Source organism: Echinops telfairi, unplaced genomic scaffold, assembly GCF_000313985.2.
Source record: "Echinops telfairi isolate 266 unplaced genomic scaffold, ASM31398v2 ScPeMD7_9;HRSCAF=40, whole genome shotgun sequence".
NCBI lineage: Eukaryota > Metazoa > Chordata > Mammalia > Afrosoricida > Tenrecidae > Echinops > Echinops telfairi.
The window spans coordinates 19,829,155-19,850,203 of NW_022103906.1; the positions used below are offsets into that span (position 1 = coordinate 19,829,155).

Consider the following 21,049-nt stretch of genomic DNA (forward strand, 5'->3'; position numbering starts at 1 on the left):
CCAACAGGCTGTAATCCGTTTTAGCTATACAGAATACTTTATGTTGACCCGGCACACCAACACCACAGATCAGGTTTCTCATCTTGTTGGCATGCACTTATTTTGCCATACAGAATAAAAGGGGAGGGGGGGGGAGCTATGAAGTGTTATTTTTTAGGTTTCATGTTAAAGTAGGCAGGTACAAGCAAGTGAACCTTCCATTTCCCCTTTTCTTTTTTGTAAATGATGAGAACTAGAAGTTCACAAGTTAAGCCTGCTGCTGTTTTTGGGTTTGTTTCCAGTGACATGGACTTGCCAACCAAGAGGTGGAGGAAGAGTCCATAAATAATTTAAGTGCAAAGATAAAAGAAGTCTTTCAAACAATCCACCCTTTAGTGAAGAAATCGGGGATCACTGGGAGTGGTAATGTAAAATACATTAGTCTTCAGCAGCAGGAGGTCCAGACCTGCTGGTGCCAAGAAGGTAACAAATAGTCTCTATCTAAGGAGGGAAAATGGGCAACTCAGCAGGAGCTTTCTTCCCTGTTGCGTTATTTATAGGGGCGCTATTTGTTAACATGTTTCTGCTATCAGGGAGAAGGGGTTTGATGATTGAAAGGATTTCAAAGACAACTGTTTAATGATACAATGATTTATGCACAGTCACAATTTGAAGATACATAGCAACTTCAATTTCCAAAATGCTCTCAGCAAAATAACTATTGGAGTTATTTTAGAGAGGTGGAAATAAGTGATACTGATATTATGAAAAAAGTGATATTAGGAAATAAAAAATTAACATGGCTAGAAAACACCATTAAAAAAAGAGAAAGAAACCAGTGACTATCAACCATCTTCCATGGTTGTTTTCTAAGTCTCCTTCCAGTGAATTTCTGGTGTTCTCTTTTGAGAGACCATGAACTGAACGCTTAGTTACCCGTGACTAACTTAAATAATCATTTAAGTTAGAGTTTAATCATCATACAAAATTGTAATATTGTCATCAATATCTAAGCCCCCACCCATTGCATACAAAGCATTCAGCTCTTTTGGAGGAAATAATGCTTTAACAATAGTTACTTATAAAATATATATTCATTTGTGAAATTCTGGCTACTAGGGGCTTAGGTAGAGCAAATGTTTTGAGAATGATGAGGGCAATGAATGTACAAATGTGCTTTACACATTGATGTATGTATGGATTGCAATAAGAGTTGTATGACCCCCTAATAAAACGATTTAAAAAAATAATAAATTCTGGCTACTATGGATTGTGTTAAGAGTTGTACAAGCCCCCAATAAAATTATTTAATTAAAAAAAAGAATTTTTTAGGATTTTTATATTTGATTTTTAACTATTAATTTTTAATTAATGCTGATAAAGCAAGTCATCAATGCTTCTTTTAATTTCTCTTACATACTGTTAAAATTTTAATCAGTTTTTTAAATTTTAAAAATAAAAACATCCTATTTTCTTTCAATCTTCAAGATTATCTCACCTTCAGTTTTCATAAAGTTTATCAACTTGCCTTCAAAAAATTTTATCCAGAAAAAAACTTGTCAATTCTAAAAGATGCTTTGCCCAACAGAGGCTTTCTAAAGGAGTCAGTTATAAACACGTATTCACAGAAAATTAAAATTCCCAATAAAATGATAAAAAAATAGTACTAAGTAAATACCAAACAAAAAACTTCTTTTAGCAAAATACTAATAAGGTATTTGCCATGGGAGTGAGAAAGAACATTTTAGTAGCATATTTTCTTTTTGGATGAAGAAATTCGCTGATTTCTACTTAAAATTAGGCTGAATGCAAAATTTTTTATTTACACGAAACCTTTAAAATACTGAAGTTGAACAAACAGGACCAAGAATGAAAGGCTCTCTTAAACATGGATGGCAACCTTCTCTCTTGCCAACTATTCTGAGTTATTGCTTTAGTTCTTCAGTGAGTCCAGTTCTTTTACAGCCAGTTAGAGGGCTTTTTCCCTCTGGCTGAGAAAGGATTTTCTGCAGCATCCTGGTTGAGCGGGGGTTTAGCGTTTGCAAGTGAAGATGTACAAAAGCTCATCCTCCTCCTCTCAAGCGAACCAGCAGCACGACCCTTACTGTTATCTGTGTCTGCTGTGGAGGGCCGGGGGCCTGGGGTCTTACCGGAAGACGCGTGTTCAAACCCTCTGTTGTCAAATGCACATACGGTTCTCCTTTTCATTTTTTGATTAGTAGAAGGGGCAGGACACCCTGCTGGCAGTGAAACCCATATGAGTCCTTCGTTTTCCAAATCTTTGCGTAGCCTGGTGCTCCGCCTCACCTTTGTTTCAGCATGGGGTCTCTTCAAGGTTTGCTCTATGGCATCGGACAGCTCTTTACATAGTTCAGGATTTTCTAAGGTGATTCCTACAGAGGTGCCCACTCTGCTGGCATGTTCGTGGCTGCCATCTTCTCCCAATTGTGCACTTTTACTGTTAGGGTAACACATCGCGCGCCTTCTCTGCTTCCTTTCTTGACAAGTCATTTCACTACTTGTGCCTGAAGATTTTCTTCCCGGACCCTCACTTGGACCTTTAGATTCTTCCACATTTTCATTGAAGACCTCTTTCAGTGAGTCAGACACCAAATGACTGGATTCAGGTTTTTCCTCGTCAGCTATGAGGAGGTCACCCCCCTTTCCATGCCCTGTGCTCTCATCCTTGGGAATTTTCGAGATCTGACCACGGTTTCCCAGCTCCTGGGCCTGCAGGGTAAAATGCGGTCTGGGGTAACGAGACACAACGTATTCTTCAGTCACAGGATCACTCGAAGGACCATCATTTACATTCCCAGGCGCAGCTTTTTTAAGTTCATTTTCACTTTCCAACTGGCTTTTGGCTTTTGGAATATTTTCTTTAACTTCTACAGTGTGTATATTTGAATTATGATCAAAAGTAGCACAGCCAGGCAGGAAGGTCTTTTTTACGCAGGGGCTGCAGGATCCAGGCACATCACACTCCGCCAAGTCTGGAGGCAAACCCGGGTCTTCTGCGGGCCGTTCAATGAGACACTGAGGGAGCGTCAGCACTTCCTCAGGGTTGCCCTTTGAGTTGACATTACCTATGGGAATGTAAGTAAGTTCACATCTAATAAATAAACTGTAGCAAATCGAGCTGGCTCATAATTGTGCCCTATTGTATTCTGTTTAAAGTTTGCGAAAATCCCAAGACTTAGAAATGTTTCATGCATCTGCTCCAATTCACAGGTTAAGAAAATAGGTATTCAAGCATGAACTAAGGAAGCATCTAGCCTCAGACCATGAAAATGAAAATATCATAAATTGTTTGCTCTGTTGGAATGTACTCCCTATACCACAAGGCCATTTAGTTTGTTACATTCCCCTTTTCCCAAGAAATGAAGTATTGAAAATAGGCAACATTGTGTCTCTGAAACTGTTTTATCAATGGTTCCCCTTCAGTAGAGGTGAGGTCTCTGAGGAGATCAACTAGCATGCCAAAAAGCACCAGGCACTCCTGAAACTGCGGTACTCCCCCACAGAGCTGCTTGTTTCAGTATTCTAAAAGCCCCTTCCCTTCTCAGTCTCTGGCTAAAAGGCAAGCTCCAGGAGGAGGTGCCGCCCTGCGCAGCCTATGGTACCATGCGTTTCGGGCACACCAGGTGAGAGAGTCACGAGTGGGGGTCTATAAGACCAGTAACCAGAGCAAACATCCCACTGCTGTTGAGTCACTTCCGACTCCGCGAGACCCAGCAAAGGGCTTCCCGGGATGTAAATCTTTATGGGAGCAGAAAGCCTCATTTTTCTCCCTGGGAGGACCTGGTGGATTCAAACTGCTGACCTTGAAAATAGTAGTCCAACACATAGGTCATTATATTACCACCGTCTATTAATTCAGGCTTTGTAATACTACGAGAAGTTATCTGTCTTGCTGCCCTGGATGAAGTTTTTGATCGGCCATTCAAATGACTATTAAAATAAAACCAGGAAGGTATGCAAAACAAGTTGACCCCAAAATCAAAAAAGGATAAAGTCAACCAACTAATATTTTAGTTGAGCTCTTTATACAGCTTTTAAAAGTATGTGTAATTTTCATATAAAAATTGATAGTATGAAAAATAGCATTCATTTACATACTAAAGGCGGGGGGAAAAAAGAAACAAGGAGGGGAAGCAAAGAGACAAAGAGAAAGGAAAAAGCAGAACTGCGTTAAACAAGCTGCCTCGGGTGCTTCTCAAAAGAGACTGTAATACAACGCAAGACAGACAATTACTAACAGTTCCTCTACAAACATCTCTTGAAAAACTTAGGATTTGGGAATATAAGAACGAGTTTTTATTCTCAAGACACTATAGCTTTAGGGAGGATGGCAGATAGATAGTTCATATATAAATAAGAATCATCAGAGGATCTTTTTAAAATGTAGATACTCAACAGGGGTTCAAATGAACCATTTTCAAACCCTAGATAATAGAATTTTCTAACGCCAGGTGGAAAAAAGTGTAACACCTGGGAAGGAAGACAACCTAGAAAAATCTTTTTAAGGATAAGCAGGTCTTAATTAGATCCCTTGCTCAAGCCACCCCAGAGTCGTGCCACTGTCGGTGCCAAGGGGCTGGAGAAGAGTGTGTGGCTGTGTTTGTTGCAATGGTTGGTTTGTCTGTTCGTTTAAATTTCTCTTCTCTCAGTAGAAGCCAAGGCTCTACACTGGCATGTACCTATTTCATCTTGAATCTATTATAAATCCTATAAGGTAGGTCGCCAATAAAATGCAGGCTCTAAATACCTGCTGACTGACAAAGGCAGCTATTCTTTAAAAGCTTCAATATAAAATTAACACACCAAATGGGATGTGCAGCACTATTTTCGGCAGAATTTATTTAAAACTCATGCATGTCAAATTAGAAGCAATTCCACGTCTATCTTTATCTAACCAAAACCCAAATGACTCAATTTTCTCTGTAAAACAACACTCACTTTGAGAGTCAAGTTCAAAGTATAAATTTTATTCCTGGAAGATCCCTAATTGTGCCACCTTGTGCCATCCTTAAGTTCTTGTTCTAATGTGCAAAAGATGGACCTAACACTAAGCATCACCTCTTTGGCCTTTAATGATAGACCACCAAATAGTATTCACTTTAACAAAACGCTTTATAGAGTAAAAGGAAACAGAATGAACAGAAAATAGAGTCCTCTGAAATCATATACAAACTCTTGTGAAGAAGTTACTTTAAGGAAATTCAGAGTGGCTATCAAATTCTTACAAACACGAAGCTTTATCTCTTCTAAAGATTTACAACCTCAGAAACTCAATGGGCGGTGGTTCTCCTATGACCCCCAGGATTACTATGAGGCAGAATTAACTCCATGGTAGTGGGCTAGACTAGCCTGAGCAGTCTTAAAGAGAGTTATGGTTACATGAAAGTTAGAACCTAATGCATTCTTAAAGGGTTCTGTTTTTCTCTCTAAAATTCTCACGGGAATATGAGGAAAAGTTATTTTTTAACTTGTGTACGTGTTACATAGTGAATGGGTAAAATAAAGAGAGAAGGAAACAGAGGGGAGGGGAGAAGAGGATTAAATGGCAACAAACAGAGCACAGAGGAAATTAAGGGTCAATACCAGAACAAAGATGGCACACCTGCACACCTCCTCCGGGCTCCTGGAACCACAGGCGTCACCTCCGGGATCTCAGGGATCGGACTCAGGAGAGGTTTCTTAGACACAGTCTCCCTCTCCCCATATAAAGACTTCTTCGCACTCTGCTGTTTCCCCTTTTTTTTCTTCCTTCTGCCACCTTTACAGACCTGAGGAAATATATTAAAACATATTTGAGAATAAGTTTTGAGAAAGATGGCACACCATGTGCAATTCTTCATCTCCTACGAGACCTCTAATCATTAATCACACTGGTTTCTTTTCTTTTTAAAGGTCCTTTTCACAGGAAAAAATCCCAACTAGTTAGTTGTTCCTTAAAAAATTCAAGAAACTGGAATGGATGATGAAGCTAGGTGACACAAGCACAAAATTATATATACTATAAAGCAAAATAGTTTACCAAAAACTACAGGGTAACTTTCAGTAGTTCCACACATGTAAATTCACTAAAATACATGAAAAAATAAGCAGCAGTTAAATAAAGGACAAAGATTGGATGGTGCACAGTCAGACAGACATAAAACAGAACGAGCTAGTTATACCCAGGACACAGAGATAGTGACTCAAAATTAACCTAGAAGGGCCATCTTTCAGAAGGGAATGCTATGTGATTATTTTCTCCTCCTCTGAAGGAAAAATAAGTGTGCTATGAGTAGAAATTTGGAAGCAAACACAAAATTAGCTGAGGTGATTTAAACAAACAAAATTTTTTTTACGTCGCCAACAGAATAAGTAGATAATGTCTGTCCAGCTACCACTACAGATTGTCCTGTTGGGAGTCACCAATAGAAAGTCCTGGACAGAGTGGGAGAAAAATGTAAAACAAAATTCACATTCATGAAACAGAATAGTTTACCAAAAACTACAGGGTAACTTTCAGTAGTTCCATACATGTAAATTCACTAAAATACATGAAAAAATAAGCAGCAGTTAAATAAACACCCTAACATCTGCAACTGAACCCACTCCAAAATATCACTTTCCAGCCAATCACAGAAAGGTCAACAAAATGAAAAGTAACACCAGGAGGAACGTGCTCCTTGGAACAATCCGCCACGGAGACCAAAGGGGTAGTGTTTGCCCAACAACAAAGTTCGGAAGGAAAAGAGTTGTTGAGTAACTTGAACCAAGGGAGAAAGTTGGAAGGAAACAAAAATCCAACTCCAAATGCACTGCCATTTACACCTTCACGTGTAGATTAAGTACACAGCGGATTTCACTTACTGTGGAGAGAAGAACGAACAAGAGAAGAGGGAAGTCAGCAGCGAGGCCATGACACACGCACACTAACGCTCCATGCAGCACCACGCTGCAGAAAGGTCAAAACAAGCTCAGCGTCTATCAGAGGATGGATGGTTAACAAAACAGAACCTAGAGGAAACGGAATACTGTTCGGCCATAAAGAGAAATGAAGTCCCGATATAAACACTATGTTGAGTGAAGTCAGTCGATCACAGAACCATCGAGCTGAGCAGGACCAGAGTACATCGGGTCTCCAAGGGTGTCATCGTTACAGGAGCAGTCTCACTTCCCCACGGACCTGCTGGTGGTATGGAACCACCAACCTGCTGGTTAGCAGTCCAAGTGCTTACGTGACAGAGCCACGGGAGAGCCTGTCAATCACAAAAGGGAAGATTTACATGGTATTATTTACGTGAACTAAGAGGGAGAGGCGAATACAGAGAGATCTAAGGGTCACAGTGCTTATGAGGGGTGGCGAGGAGAGGAAAGCGGGAGCCATTGTTTCAGACGGCTTGAGTTTTTGATTCGGACATCAGGAATTCTGGTGATGGTTGCATAGAAATGCTTAACAAAAATGATGCCATAAATTGTATACCCGGAAAATGTAGAATTGGCTAGTTGTTATATGTATGTTTAAAATTTTAAAAATAGGTGTAAATGAGTTTTATCAAACACAAGTAGAAGATTCCTGACAAGGGTTTGGCCAAGTGGATACTTGTATGCAATAAGTGTGAACCTTAAAATTGAAAGCTCATTGGTTCATGGAATGAACTACAGTTGGTCTTACAACAAAAGTGGCTCATGTGGGTGACAATATGGAAGAGCTGAGTGAAACTAACAGTGGTTAATGAATGACATTCAAGATGACAGAAGGGGCACAGAACTATGTTTCCTGAGCTCGCTGTATTTTCTAAAGCAAAACAAAATTCCATGGGAAAGTAATTTTAGACTATACAAGATGAATGATCCTCTTGATAATTTACAGTATACATACAACATTAAATCTCTGAGAAGTCCTCAGTGTAAATAATCTGTATACACAGTAGAGAAATGCTGGGCTACATAATTATTTTTCCATGAAATGTTTTTCATGGAACAGCCTGGAAAATGCTGACTTAGTCAATGGATGTGGAAATATAAGAGAAAAAGAAAATCTATCATTTGGTATTCATAGACGAGTTAAAAAAAATACAGACTTTGGTTGGGAATTCCTTGAGTTCAAATGTTATCTCTCCTACTTAGCTGCTTCATTATCTTAGGCAAGTTACCACGCATTGTACACGCTGTAAAATGGGAGTAACATTGCCTCCTAAAGCTGCTGTGAAGATCAGTAAGCTAACATGAGAAATGTTTTGAAGACGCTCTAAGGCAGTGGTTCTGTGTTAGCTAGGTTCCCAACCTTCCTAACCCGTGAACCTTTAACACAGTTCCTCATGTGGTGGTTACTCCCAGCCAACCATAACATTATTTTTGTTGCTACTTCATAACTGTCATTTTGCTACTGTGATAAATGGGGCAACTCTTGTAAAAGGATCGTTCGCCCTCCCAAAGGGGCCGCGACCCACAGGTTGAGAACCGCTGCCCTAGTGACACAGTGGTAAAAGCGCTCAGCTGCTAACCACGAGATTCAACAGCCACTCCAGAAAGATGAAGCCGTCTGCTTCTATAAAGATCGACAGCCTTGGAAACGCATCTGCTCTGTCGCATATCACTGAGTCAGAACAGACGTGACAGTCGTGAATGGGGTTTTTGGTTCGGTTTGGTCAATGTCATCATATCCATCTAGAACAGTTTTCTCATTCATGGATATTAAAGGAAAAAAACCCTTAAACAGGATTTTAAAAATCCTTCCTCGAAGAGGCTCCCCCTGTCATCTTATACAAAGGCTGTGGCACATATGTGGCTACTCAATAAATATGAATGGAAGCACGAACGTCAAAGAAAAAGATGTATAATGAAGTTTATAGAAAATGTGCTAACCATGAAAAATAACTTCAATTTTGGGAAATCTTTAAAATAATTTTTGCGAACATCTATTTATTGTCTCCTTTCTCTGAGACCCTTATGAAATTTCCTATATATTTTCAATCTTTTTTTTTTGGTGTGTTTGTGGGAGGGTGGGATATGGGGTGAGCCACCACGTTGTAGGAATTTTTTTCTTCAGTTCAACTACTAAATTTTATATTCTTCCCATTATTTTTTCTCCGCAGCATTCCCTTCTTAGCGTAACAAAGATAAACCCTAAGTCTGCTCATAACAAAACAGTTGCATCCTTAATTTTATCAAGTTTCCTTACATCACCCAAATATCACTCCAGGGTAAGCTTTTCTACTTGGTAACATTGGCTTTTTCTCTTACATGCTATTGGCTATCTTATCCTAGTCCTGTACCAGAGATTAGACAGGTCGGGGTGGATTTCCTCTGCATTCAGCTCCGTCTCAGCCCTGCCAGAACACGGTAACTGGGAACTCTGCGGCTCAGTCAGAGCAGAAAGGGGAGTGTCCACTGCCAGACAAGAGCTTGCTGTCCAGGCTGTGGGGCTTTCCAAAAGCCAGAACGAGGCTTTAACCTAGATGACAACATCTGTTCTCAGCATCAGGGTAGGAGAGGGGGAAGGGGTGCCAACTGGTGCAAAATGTTCCATATACAGGGCTTCGATTAATCTCTGTTTTTCAGGACCACTTCTCACTCTCACCATCCATTGTACCTGCCAATTCGGGCCCAGAGCCTCCTGGGATTCCTGTCAGCAGGCTGGCGGTTCCCAGCTCCTCTTAGCTCCCTCCTAGCACATTCTGAGCTGTAAATCTTTCCACCTCTTTTATCTGTCAACATGCTCCCATCTGCTTTGTCTTCCAGAAACTCATTGAAGGCTGTCGTCTGTTGCTTAATACCCCATCTCATTCCCTTTCTCCTCTTTGCTACTCTAAACCTATTTCTTTCATTAAATCAACCTGGGAGGAGTGGGAGCAAAATTTAAAAACTCAACACTTCTTGAACTTTCTGGTCACTGATTTTATATATGAAAAAACAAGGGTACATTCTTCACAGTTTTAGTGTTTTTTAAGTCAGCACATGAAGAAACCCATTTTTAATGCAATAATTTAAATGGATATATATATAACACATATATATGTTAATTTGTCTCTTTTCTTTTCAGGAAGAGGATCTTTCACCATTAATCACAGGTAGGATGTGACTTGAAAGGGCTCTTTCTGGATTAGAAAGACAGTGTCTTGTGGCTATGAATCGACATACCTTGGTCTTAAAGATCTGAGAGTGAATGTTGGGGCCACAGATGATCACAACAAACCATGAGGAAAAGAGTGAGAAAGCTGGGTGGGTAGCAGTCTCCGTCTGGGAATGGGAGGGGCGGGGCAGTAACACTGCCTGGCATGGCAGAGGAAATGAGTAGGTGGAAATGGAGGCCCAGATTATTGCAGTGAAGTGGGTCAAGGAATTGTTTCCAGGAGTTGGTCTGGTTATCGCGGATGGTGGCCTTGAAGTGGTGAGCATGAGTCAGCAAGTTATCAGGTGAAGGAAACGAATCAGACTGGCAGAAGAGCAGTCCAAACAGTAGCAGACCACACATTCAGCTCTGTCTAAAATATCAGAGGATCCCTTGAGAGTAAGAGGTTACATCTTGAGAGTAAGAGGTTACATCAGATTAGGTGCGACTCAGAAATAAGGATCCAACGTTTACTGGAAGTAACTATTACATACCAGGCTGGTTGTAGGAAACAAACAACAAAATGAACCATTCCTATCCTTATATCTTTAAAACATACACTTACATGATTTTTAGGAAGTGCTCTGTTGGTTTGCTTAATTTCTTGAGACTTTCTCCTAATAATTTTTTTTTCTTTACAATGCTGGGCTTCTGTATTAACTAAATTGCAAATAGTCTCCTCTGTGAAGCTCGTCAATTGCTATAATGATATAATACAAAGTAAAAGCAGTTAAGTTTAATGTCTATCCCTCAATTTTGTGTTTTCACCCACGCTGCTCCAACCAATTTATAGTCCGTTTCCTCTTAACTCACAAATTCCATTAGAAGTATTTTAGGCAACTTGATTCCACATGAAGGAATGGTCATTACCAAGTTCTGACCTTTGAAAAATAATGGATCTAGAAGCATGTCTATTTTACCAATTATATTACAAAAGATCAACCTACAAATTAGTTGACTTATTTATTGACCAAGCAATTATAAGGCATTTACAACTTGGCATCTATTTGCTGATAACTGATTAGATGATCTAAGTTTGAAATCTGGGATTGCCACCCAACCAAACTAGTTAAAAATGCTATGACTGTATAATATATATTTGTGTATTTGTGCGCGATGATGCAACACACAAAATTCGATTTTATCTAATTAAGTAACAGAACACCTGCATTTAATAGGAACTTTCATTTATATTGAAAGCAGTTGAAACCTAGTGTTGAAAACAGATAAATACCCTCTGCTAATTATGCCCTGATCTACAATGACATTCTCTAATCTGAACCTCACTTTGAAATAAAAGATATCCGTCCTCAACACATTTTTCAAACAAATTATCTTCATATCAATACAAACTTTATTACTGTTATATGTTATGGAAATTGTTTTCTAATAGAATTAAACAAATCAAATCCAGAAAATGCCATTATCATGGGTTACATGCCAGGTAGAATAAAGTAATCATTTTTAATTGCATTGATCAAACCAAGACTTTACCTATTATTTGATGATGAAAATAGAAAAGCACATTACATTACTTCAAAATAGATACATTGTGTCAAATACATACACTTCTTCTGTTAGCGGCCCTTGTGATTCTGCCAACATCGTGGGAAGACACAGTCTCCTGGAGATTGGAGGTATCCGTGCCTGACAGGAAAGAGACAGGCAAAAGTCAGGCAGCTAACCAAACACTTCTAAGATGCATCATGTTTTGGGATACACTAGGTACTTTTTGGATATCCACCTTTGCTTTTCATATCACACCAAAACATATGTAATTAACTACCAAGAAGAATCAATTTTGAGAGCCAAGATTAAGTACAATGAACATGTTTACCACTCTCCACAATCACAACATATTTCAATGCTGGTCTCACAGCTTACAAGTCATGTTACAACAAATACATGATATTTTCACTGATGTCTCATTTACTCCAAGCTACATCTTATATAACGGCAATAAAGGGCATTAAAATGACTGAAAATATTTTATAGCATTTTGCAAAATTTTAATTTAATCACGCTTAATAAATAAAAGCAGAATAATGTGTTTACGGCTATAGGTTTTGGAACTTGACAAATTATGCATGACTCAAATTTCTGTTGCAACTTAAAATATTTCTAGAATTCTATGCTACTAAGCTTGTGTCCTACAGGTGATGTGAAGCTATTAAAGGATTTCACAGACATTAGAAATGATTCCTATCCTGAGCTTCTCCCATGACGCATGCCAATCACGCCTTGGTTCATCAAGAGAGTAGAGAAAAATCAAGATCATAAAAAAATCTCAGACCTTGGTAAGTACTCGTGCCAAAATTGCCATGCTAATGTTGGTGAGCTATTTCAGATATAAAAAAAAAAAAACACCTTATATTCCACGCCACTTTGATTGTGGAAACTGTAAAACAGAGCTTCATGTTGGCGGTTAGACATTAGGTGGGCACCTCTAGAACTTATATAGTAACTTGGAAAATGGGGGTGCCTTTAAGGACGTCTGAAAGTGACAAGGCAAGGATGGATATGAGACTTCTTAAGCATTTCTACATGGTTTGACTTTTAAAAGACTTATGCATTGCTATAATAAAAGTGAAAAATGAGATTAAGTTCCGTATATACATCCACTGAAAGTGGCACGTGCAATGAAAAGATAACAGTACCTGAAGGAGTCTCAGAGACTGAAGATTTACTAGGACTGAGAACCCCAAACGATGCAGGAAGTGGTTCTATGTTTTCCTAAACACAGAAGAGAAGGGAAAGAAACATAAGTCCTTAAATTTAGTAAATATGTAAACAAAGCATTTACTACAGAAAAATTATTTACTTTGGTAGGAAGACTGTAATAAGCCATGAAGATGGGGAGGAAAAAAAATCATTGATAAAGATATCAGATATAAGTACTCCCATATGTCACAATACTTACCATCTTTATAATAAAGCCATGTTTAATAAAGGCAATGTACCCACACAAAAATAAATACATCAATGAATGAAGCAGTAACAAACCACGAAGTTCCTTTAGTGATTTAAGATTCCAAGTCCTAACTCCTTTCAAGCAAATACGAAAATCCATGAATAAACATACCTGAGAGCCCAAGGTAAAATGTCAATATAAACAAAAATACCAAATCTTGTGTCTTCCATAGGAGTGCTAAAATGGTGGGCACCCGGTGACTAACTGAAAGTCTGGCAGCTTGAATCTCCCACAGACACCTAGGGATCAAGGCCTGACAAGGTGCTTCTGAAAAGTGGTGGCCAGGAAGAGTCTGCGGGGCACAGTCCTACCCCAAACACGAGTGGGTAGGCATCAACTTGAGAACAGCTGTCCCCCACCACCTCTGATACTCGGTCTATCCGGTCGAAGGAACTGCTTTACCACCAGTTTGCTGAGTCTTTCTCAGAAATGGATGTTGGATTTGTCGACATCTACTGTCATCATCACGGGGTTTTTTCTTCATTACGCCGATTGTTTTTCAAAGGTTAAACCAACCTTACAGTCCCTGCTTGGAATAAATTTCTTCCGGTCACGATGTATTATATTCTAACAGTTAAATTTTGCCAAGAATTTTCATGTGAAATTTTTGGTGATGTCTGTCTCGTTGATAGGGCAAATCAGGTTAATGTTGACATAAAACTGAATTGGGATGTAGCCCATCTCCTCAATTGTTTTGAGAGAGGTTTTACATAGAAGAAGTACTATTATCTTCCTTGCATATTTGGTAGAATTCACCAGTAACAATATCTTGACACAGAGTTTTGTTCTTACAATATATTGTGGGAAGACTTGTAATTACAATGTAAATTTCTTTTGCTGCTACAGTGTGATACAGGCCCTTCTGAATTCAGCTCTTCTTCTAGGTTTGTGCCTGAAAGAATGCATCCAGGTTCTCCGAGGGGCTCCATTTGTTGATGTGAGATGGTTAATTATTGATAGAATGTTGTTCATAGTCTTCCCTATTATCCTGAAAACATATCAGTCTTTTTCCCTCATCAGCTTGATATTTATTAATTTTCCCCTCAAAGGACAAACTTCAATTTCAATGCTTTTTCTCGTTTTTTTCTATTTTCCAGCCATCCATTTATCTTTACTATTTCCTTAGTTCTACTTTAGCTCTGATTTGATGATTTTTTCTCCTAGTGTTAAGTGGAAGCTGAGACCATCGATTTCAGACGTTTTCTACCATTTTGATATGAGCATTTGTTGTCTTAAAATTCCCTCTAAGCACTGTTTTCGCTGTATCCCACTTTTGTTTATTGCTTCCTAGTGGTTGCTCTGTGGTTTATTTATCTGTGGTTTCTACCGCTCTGTCAAGGTGAAGAACCAGGCAACAACCTAACTCCTTTCTCTTTTCTGACAAGTCACAAGATAGGATCACTATGAAATCATGGGAACCTGTATGAAACAAAAACACTAGATGTGAAACGAATCTTTCCAGACACAGCCTCCATCTAGGCCTATGTGCTTCCAAAGGCAGTGTTTCCATCACTCTGTATCCCTTCCCTGACAGATTCTGCACTTGGCAATTCACGCCAAATCAAAACAGCACTTCTGACATCCTTGAGGGACTCAAATTGTGTTCCTTTTAAATGTTCTTTGGAATTTTGGTGGGAAAAAGAATTAAGTCTGACATGGAAAAATGAGGACTTTAGGGTGGATAGGGTAGTTTCCCAATGAACTTCTCATAGAATAGCCCTTGTTTGTGTTCAGAGAATGAGCAAATGTGCATTACCTTGATAGAAAAATAAATCTTGCCATTAATTGTTCTGAACTTTTCCTCACCAATGCAGCTTTCAATTTTCTAAAAGAAAATCTTCCTAATAAGCTTTGTGCTTATCCTGCACCCTTTAAGAACACCTATCACGATTGGTGTTGCTAGGTGCCACCAAGTCAGCTCTAGCAGTGAACTTGGGAACAACAGAACAAAGCACTGAGGTCTGCAGGACAGCCTCACTAAGTGATTTGTGATACCATTGCTGCAGCCACTGTCGTCCATCCATTTCGTTGAGCCGTCCATCCATTTCGTTGAAGGTTCCCTTCCCTGTGGTGACCCTGTACTTTACTAAGCGTGGTGTCCTTCTAAAGGGAGCTTGACCCTTCAGAATCCCCAACAGCTGAACTCTGTGCCTTGGATCTAACTGGTCTCATGGATTCCTTTACAAGCCAGTTTTGATGGGATTTTTAAGGCACCCTGGCAAGATTCACGAGGCCCTGATGCTATAGTGCAATGGTTCTCAACCTTCCTATTGCCACAACCCTTTAATACAGTTCCTCCTGTTGTGGTGATCCCCCCAACCATAAAGTTATTTTCGTTGCTACTTCATAACTGCCATTTTGCTGTTATGAATCGGGCCACCCCTGTGAAAGAGTCGTTCGACCCCCAAAGGGGTGGTGACCCACAGGCTGAGAGCCAGCGGATTACACACTGGACTGCTACTGGCAAGGTCGGCAGTGTGGAATCACCACCCGCTCTGTGGGACGAAGCGTTGGTCTGTTCTGCAGGGTGGCGATGGCAACAGACAGCAGCAAGGGGGGTTTTGAGTTTCCGCAGACTACGACAAGTGTGTCCTGACAGAACTCGTCTGCAGCCATCCACTGATTGCGAAGACATTTTAAAATAAGTATTCCATTTGAAATAAACCTATGCGGGTGCAAAATGCAATCCAAGCGGCAATACTTTTTGACTTACCCTCATATTTTATGCCAGTATATTTTACACCTACACATTATAAGCCCTAACACTAACCCATTGTTGTTAATTTTCTCTTTTAACTAATGCTTTCTTAAAAGGTTAAAAATAAGAACAAATGGTCTATGAGATTTACCCACATTTAGTATATTAAAAAGAGCTCTTCATTTCTTTGCACAGATGTAGATTTCACCTGGAATTATTTTCCTTTTGCTGGAAAAAAAACACACAACAAAAAACCCAACAACTTCCCTTAACATCCCTCATACTATAAATATGCTGTGGTGATGAAATTTGCTCAGCTTTTGTATAAAAGTCTTTGCTCTGTCTTTGTTCTTAAAGACCCTTTCAGTGAGTAGAGTTGTGGATCAGCAGTAATTTACTATCTCGCAGTACTCTTGCCGGACTTGTACGGTGTTTGATGAGAAGTATGCTGTAGTTTTTATAGATTTACACTTCGGTATGTTACATGTGTATGTTCCTTGGCTGCTCTAAGGATTTTCTTGATCATTAATTTTAAAGTTCATTAACATGCATCTTAGTATCTTCATTGTTCATCATGGTTCTTTGTGCTTGGAGTGTGTTAAAGTCTAGTATCTGTAGGTTTATAATTTCCATCGAATTAAGAAATTTTTCTGGCTTTTGGGGGGAGAATATAGATAATTCTTCCCGCTTTATCTTCATTTTTGGGGAACACTGATTACACAAATACTATGTCACCTAAGGAGGTCCCAGCTCACTGGTACGCTGATCTTTCTATTCCATTTTCTTTGTGTTTCAGTTAGAATAATTTGTATGGTCTTCACTAATCTACTGCTAACCCCACTCAATGTTTGTTTCCTCTCAGAGATTATAATTTTTACATATAGAGTTCAACTTAGGTCTTTATCGTCCATGTTGTCTTTCCCTTCTTGGACATATGGAATAGTTACAACTTTTAAAATGCCTTTATTTACAAATTTTATGATGAGTGTGTGTCACTTCTAGATCTTTTTCCTACTGGGTAATTTCCCCTTCTCATTTGCACACCTGGCAATTTTTAATTAACTGGCAGCCACATATTCTAAATTTTACTTATGTCGCTGGATCCTTTTGTATTCTTGTAAATATTCTGAGTTTTGCTCTTCCAATGCACTTAGTTACTTCCCTATATGTTTGATACTTTCAAGAACACCTTCTAAGCTTTGTTAGGCAGGACCAGGGCAGGATTGGTGGGCTAACCATAAAGTTGACATGGCTGCTTCATGGGCAAAAGGCTGTCTAATCCAATAGGATTCACGGTCTTGGAAATCTAGGGTCACTAGGCTTGACTGAAATCAATTCGGTGACAGAAGGTTTGGTTTAGTGAGGCAACAGGAATCCCAGTGGGGCAGTGGTTAAAACGCTTGGTTGCTAACTGCAAGTTTGGCAATTTTAATCCACCAGCTGCTGGGTGGGATAAAGATGTGGCAATATGTGTATGTACAGATCACAGTCTTGGAAACGCTATGATGGCCCCATTCTCCTCTGCTCTATGGGGTGGGGTCACTGTGAATTGGAAACAACTTGAGGGCAAAGGGTTTGATTTTGTTTCCTCAAACTCACCGCCATCAACTCATGTTGTTGTCAGGTGCCATGGAGTCAGTTCCCATGCAGAGCAACCGCATGGACGTCAGACTGAAGCACCGCCGGTCCTGGACCACCGCACAATTGCGCTGATGTGTGAGCCCACTGTCACAGCCACTGTGTCAACCAGCTTGTCAAGGTCACCGCGACCGTTACAGGAGAGGGCAGAACGGCCACTGCAGGTTTCTGGGACTGTCACTCTTTACAAGAGCAGGGAGCCTGGTTTTCCCCATGGGTTTTAAAGTGGAGCAAGGCAGTGCTCTTTTAAGGACTCGGAACTGTAAAGTCTTCCTACTCTAGCTGAGAGGAACTCTCCTTGCCCATCAGCTCTAGGATGGTTGCTTCTGTTCCATTGGGGGTTCCTTCTGGATGGAACCTTGGAGAGTTCATACAGTATACATACTCGTCGGCACTCAGCTGACGCCTCCAGGGGCTCTCCAGAGCTTGCTCTGTGCGCCCTCTCCTCTTGATGTCTGCCCTGTGCACCCTAGTCTCCAAGGCTCCCCTACACGACTAAGCCCATCTCCTCAACTCAGGGAGGACACAGGTTCTCCCTGGGCTCCCCTACAGGTGCTGCAGCCATTCTAAGGCTCACTTTCTTTGTGACCCTCTTTCAAGGATTACTGCCCTATGCCTGAGGCTCAAGTCTTGAGAAAGGTCTCTTGTAGATAAAACTTGGATACCAGGAAAGAATAAATGAGACCACCTAAGTTTTATCTACAGGAGCCCTGGTGGCGTAGGGGTTATACATTGGACGGCAATCCGCAAGGTCGGCAGTGGAAAACACCAGCCGCTCCCAGGGAGAAAGATGGGGCTCCTGTCAACAGTTACTGTCTTAGCAACTCATAGGGGCAGTTCTCCTCGTCCTAGAGGGTCACTGGGAGTTAGCACTGACTCCACAGCAGTGAGTTTGGTAAGATGACTACATTTTTTCTGTAAGTGGTAATTTTATTCACACACATCCAACTGAAGAGACAATGAAAAGGAACATAAATAGGCAACTCTCGAGAAAAATCCAAATGGCATTATCACCATATTGTAAAATGATTACATCTCACTGAAATTTTTCTAATCACTTTTCTTCTATTAAACTCTAAAAATATCTTTTAGTTCACAAAGCTATGACAAAATAATTTGTACCTCAGGGAGTTCAAATTAATACAAACTTTCTGGGTGATAATTTAGGACTATGTAGCAAAAAGTACACAAATGCTCATCTATTTTTATATCATAATTCCAATGGTAGAAAATCATCACTGGGGTTGGGGCTAACTATAGTACATAGTATTTCATTTGAAATGGTGACTCTTTCAATCTAACCTCTCTGAAATCGGAGTACACCTAATCATTCATGGTGCGCCACAGTTTGTGCTCAGTCGTGTCTCATGATAATACGTAAAACAATGCTGCACCTCACAGTCAACCACTGGGCTCCGTCCACTATGGAGAAGGATTCATGGAAGCAGTGTTCATAAATAAGGGTAAAATAATAAAAACCTATTCAGCTCTACCACAGAACATCATTTTAAGAGTTCAAAGCATAATCATTGCTCACACAAAATAGGGGGAGCCTGATGAAAATAAGTTTCCCCCAACATTTTCCACACTTACAAGATTCTCTCCCTTGTCATCAAAATTTGGTGGAGACACCCGCTCGGGCGAGTAGTTGAGTTGCAGAGGACCGGCCCGAGGAAAATCCCTTCTGCTAAGCGGTGCTTCTCCTTTTCGCACTGGAGTGTTTGCTGGCAGGGACTCATCAAACACTTCAGGACTCAGGTCCTCTCCAAAAGTGACTCTCTTCCTCACATGTGGAAAGGCCGGGACTTTAAGGTTTTGCTGGTCAACTGTGGATAATGAATGGGACGACAAGAACGCTTATGCAGTGTAAAAAGTATATAGTAGAATCTTAAAATAAGATTAGATTCTGGTCTTATTTATATAGTAAAAAAGGTAGATGTTACTTATAAAACTAAAGGCAGAAAAGATAAGCAATGAAATATTTCTAGTTAAATCCTGGAAATCTATTTTGAGAGATTCTCTGTGTTATAAACAGTTAAGTTCACAGCAACAAACTGAAAGGCTGAGGGTTTGCGTCCGCCCACAAGCAGCTGGGAAAAGGCCCCCTCTCCCGAAAAGGCAGCCACTGAAAGTCCTATGGAACACAGTTCTATTCTGACACAAAAAGGGCCATTAGTAGTCAGAATCGCCTCGATAAATTGAGATTTTAAACTAAATTCCACTTAAATATTTTGAAAGTTTTCAAAATTGACACATGAATTTCCTTAACAAGTTCCACTCATAAGCAAAACCAGACAGATGAAGTGAAGAGACCAATTCTGGGACTCCTGATGGAAGCCATTGCTTTCGGAAGGTTAAATATGAGGGTTCTCTGAAGAGAGCCTACCCTTCCCAAATGATCTCTATCCTCAAATAATTTGCATCAAGGCATGAGCAGATAATACCAGCTGTAACTGCTGGATTTCTTTTTAAGCAAGAAATAATATGCTCAACATTAAAAGAAAAACTAAACTTCTTACCTGTTTTTTGTTCTTTGCAATAGTTTCCAAAATTTGAGATTATGCTTGGATGAATCCCATCACCACAGTTGTCAGAGCGATCCTAGCAATAGAAATATCAATGGATATTTACACACGCACATACATATATTCATTAAAAATGCCAACTTTGAGACCTGGCTCTCAGTGTTCCCTGGGCTGCTCCCATGCTGTCATGGCCCCAACCCTCTCGCTCGGCTACAGCTGTGCCCCAGTGTGTTTATAGGTCTCAGGAATGCCACAGCAAGAACAATTCAAGTCTAGGCAGCTGGGATTGAGGGTGACCATCTTGTACACTCATGCGATCAGAAGAACAAAAAAAGGCCTGACTGGCTGTGTGGACCAAAATCGCATCTGGCTTCAGATGGCCTTGTGTCTTTTGCTTCTGCTGCCATGCCTCTTACTTACTTGGCTTCAGGGTTGACAACTCAACTCACTATCACTGAGTAGCTGCTGTCTCATAACGGCTCTATAGGACAGGTGGAACTGCCCCTGTGAGTTTCTGAAACTGAAAGCTCTGTTGGTTCTCCCAAGAAGTGGCTGGGGGTTTTGAACTGCTGACCTTGCAGTTAGCAGCCCAACTCATAATCACTACACAACCAGGGCTCCTCAGGTTTTACAGAGGACATTAGATGTTGAGACACCACCTTGCAAATGCAATTAGCATTTGGCCACCTCGGAATGGAACAAGAGGAGACTAGATGCCTGTAAACTCAAGTTGAACCCAAAAGCAAACAGCACCCAGGCAGAGCACTCGAAGCTGAGAAACTGGAGGATATGCCACCCAGAAGCCTTTGCCACAGTTCCCATTTTGAACATCACTTGCCTATGTACTCAATTACCATAATCCCACCCATATGGATTCAATTCAGATTCTCTACCTCTTTTCATGAATCAACATGTCCTCGCCACCAAAATGCCCTCAAAGCCTCTCCCTTCCCCTTGTGTGATGACATGACGTCTGCCTTAGGTTCCTCCGTGACCACCCCACCCCGCCCCTTTGCAAGGTGGTACTCGCTAATAAACCTTTCGGCTTGTAGAGGAAATATATAAAAATTAAAATGCCAATTTTGAATTTTCAAGGACAGGTATTGTAACACCTTTACTTTCCCAATAGC

General features: G+C 40.2%; 1 protein-coding gene across 1 annotated transcript in view; it reads right to left on the reverse strand.

The window, feature by feature from the left end:
- Positions 1-1,776: 1,776 nt before the first annotated feature.
- The window catches only part of CDCA2 (cell division cycle associated 2), a 48,504-nt gene continuing 29,231 nt past the window's right edge, over positions 1,777-21,049 (reverse strand). The window contains exons 9-15 of the mRNA XM_013005897.2: positions 19,914-19,995; positions 18,988-19,220; positions 12,745-12,820; positions 11,655-11,734; positions 10,653-10,787; positions 5,603-5,768; positions 1,777-3,065 (exon numbers count right to left, since the gene is read on the reverse strand). Of these exons, the coding sequence (XP_012861351.1) occupies positions 1,939-3,065; positions 5,603-5,768; positions 10,653-10,787; positions 11,655-11,734; positions 12,745-12,820; positions 18,988-19,220; positions 19,914-19,995 (1,899 nt within the window). The 3' untranslated portion in view covers positions 1,777-1,938. The remainder of the gene's footprint in view (positions 3,066-5,602; positions 5,769-10,652; positions 10,788-11,654; positions 11,735-12,744; positions 12,821-18,987; positions 19,221-19,913; positions 19,996-21,049) is intronic.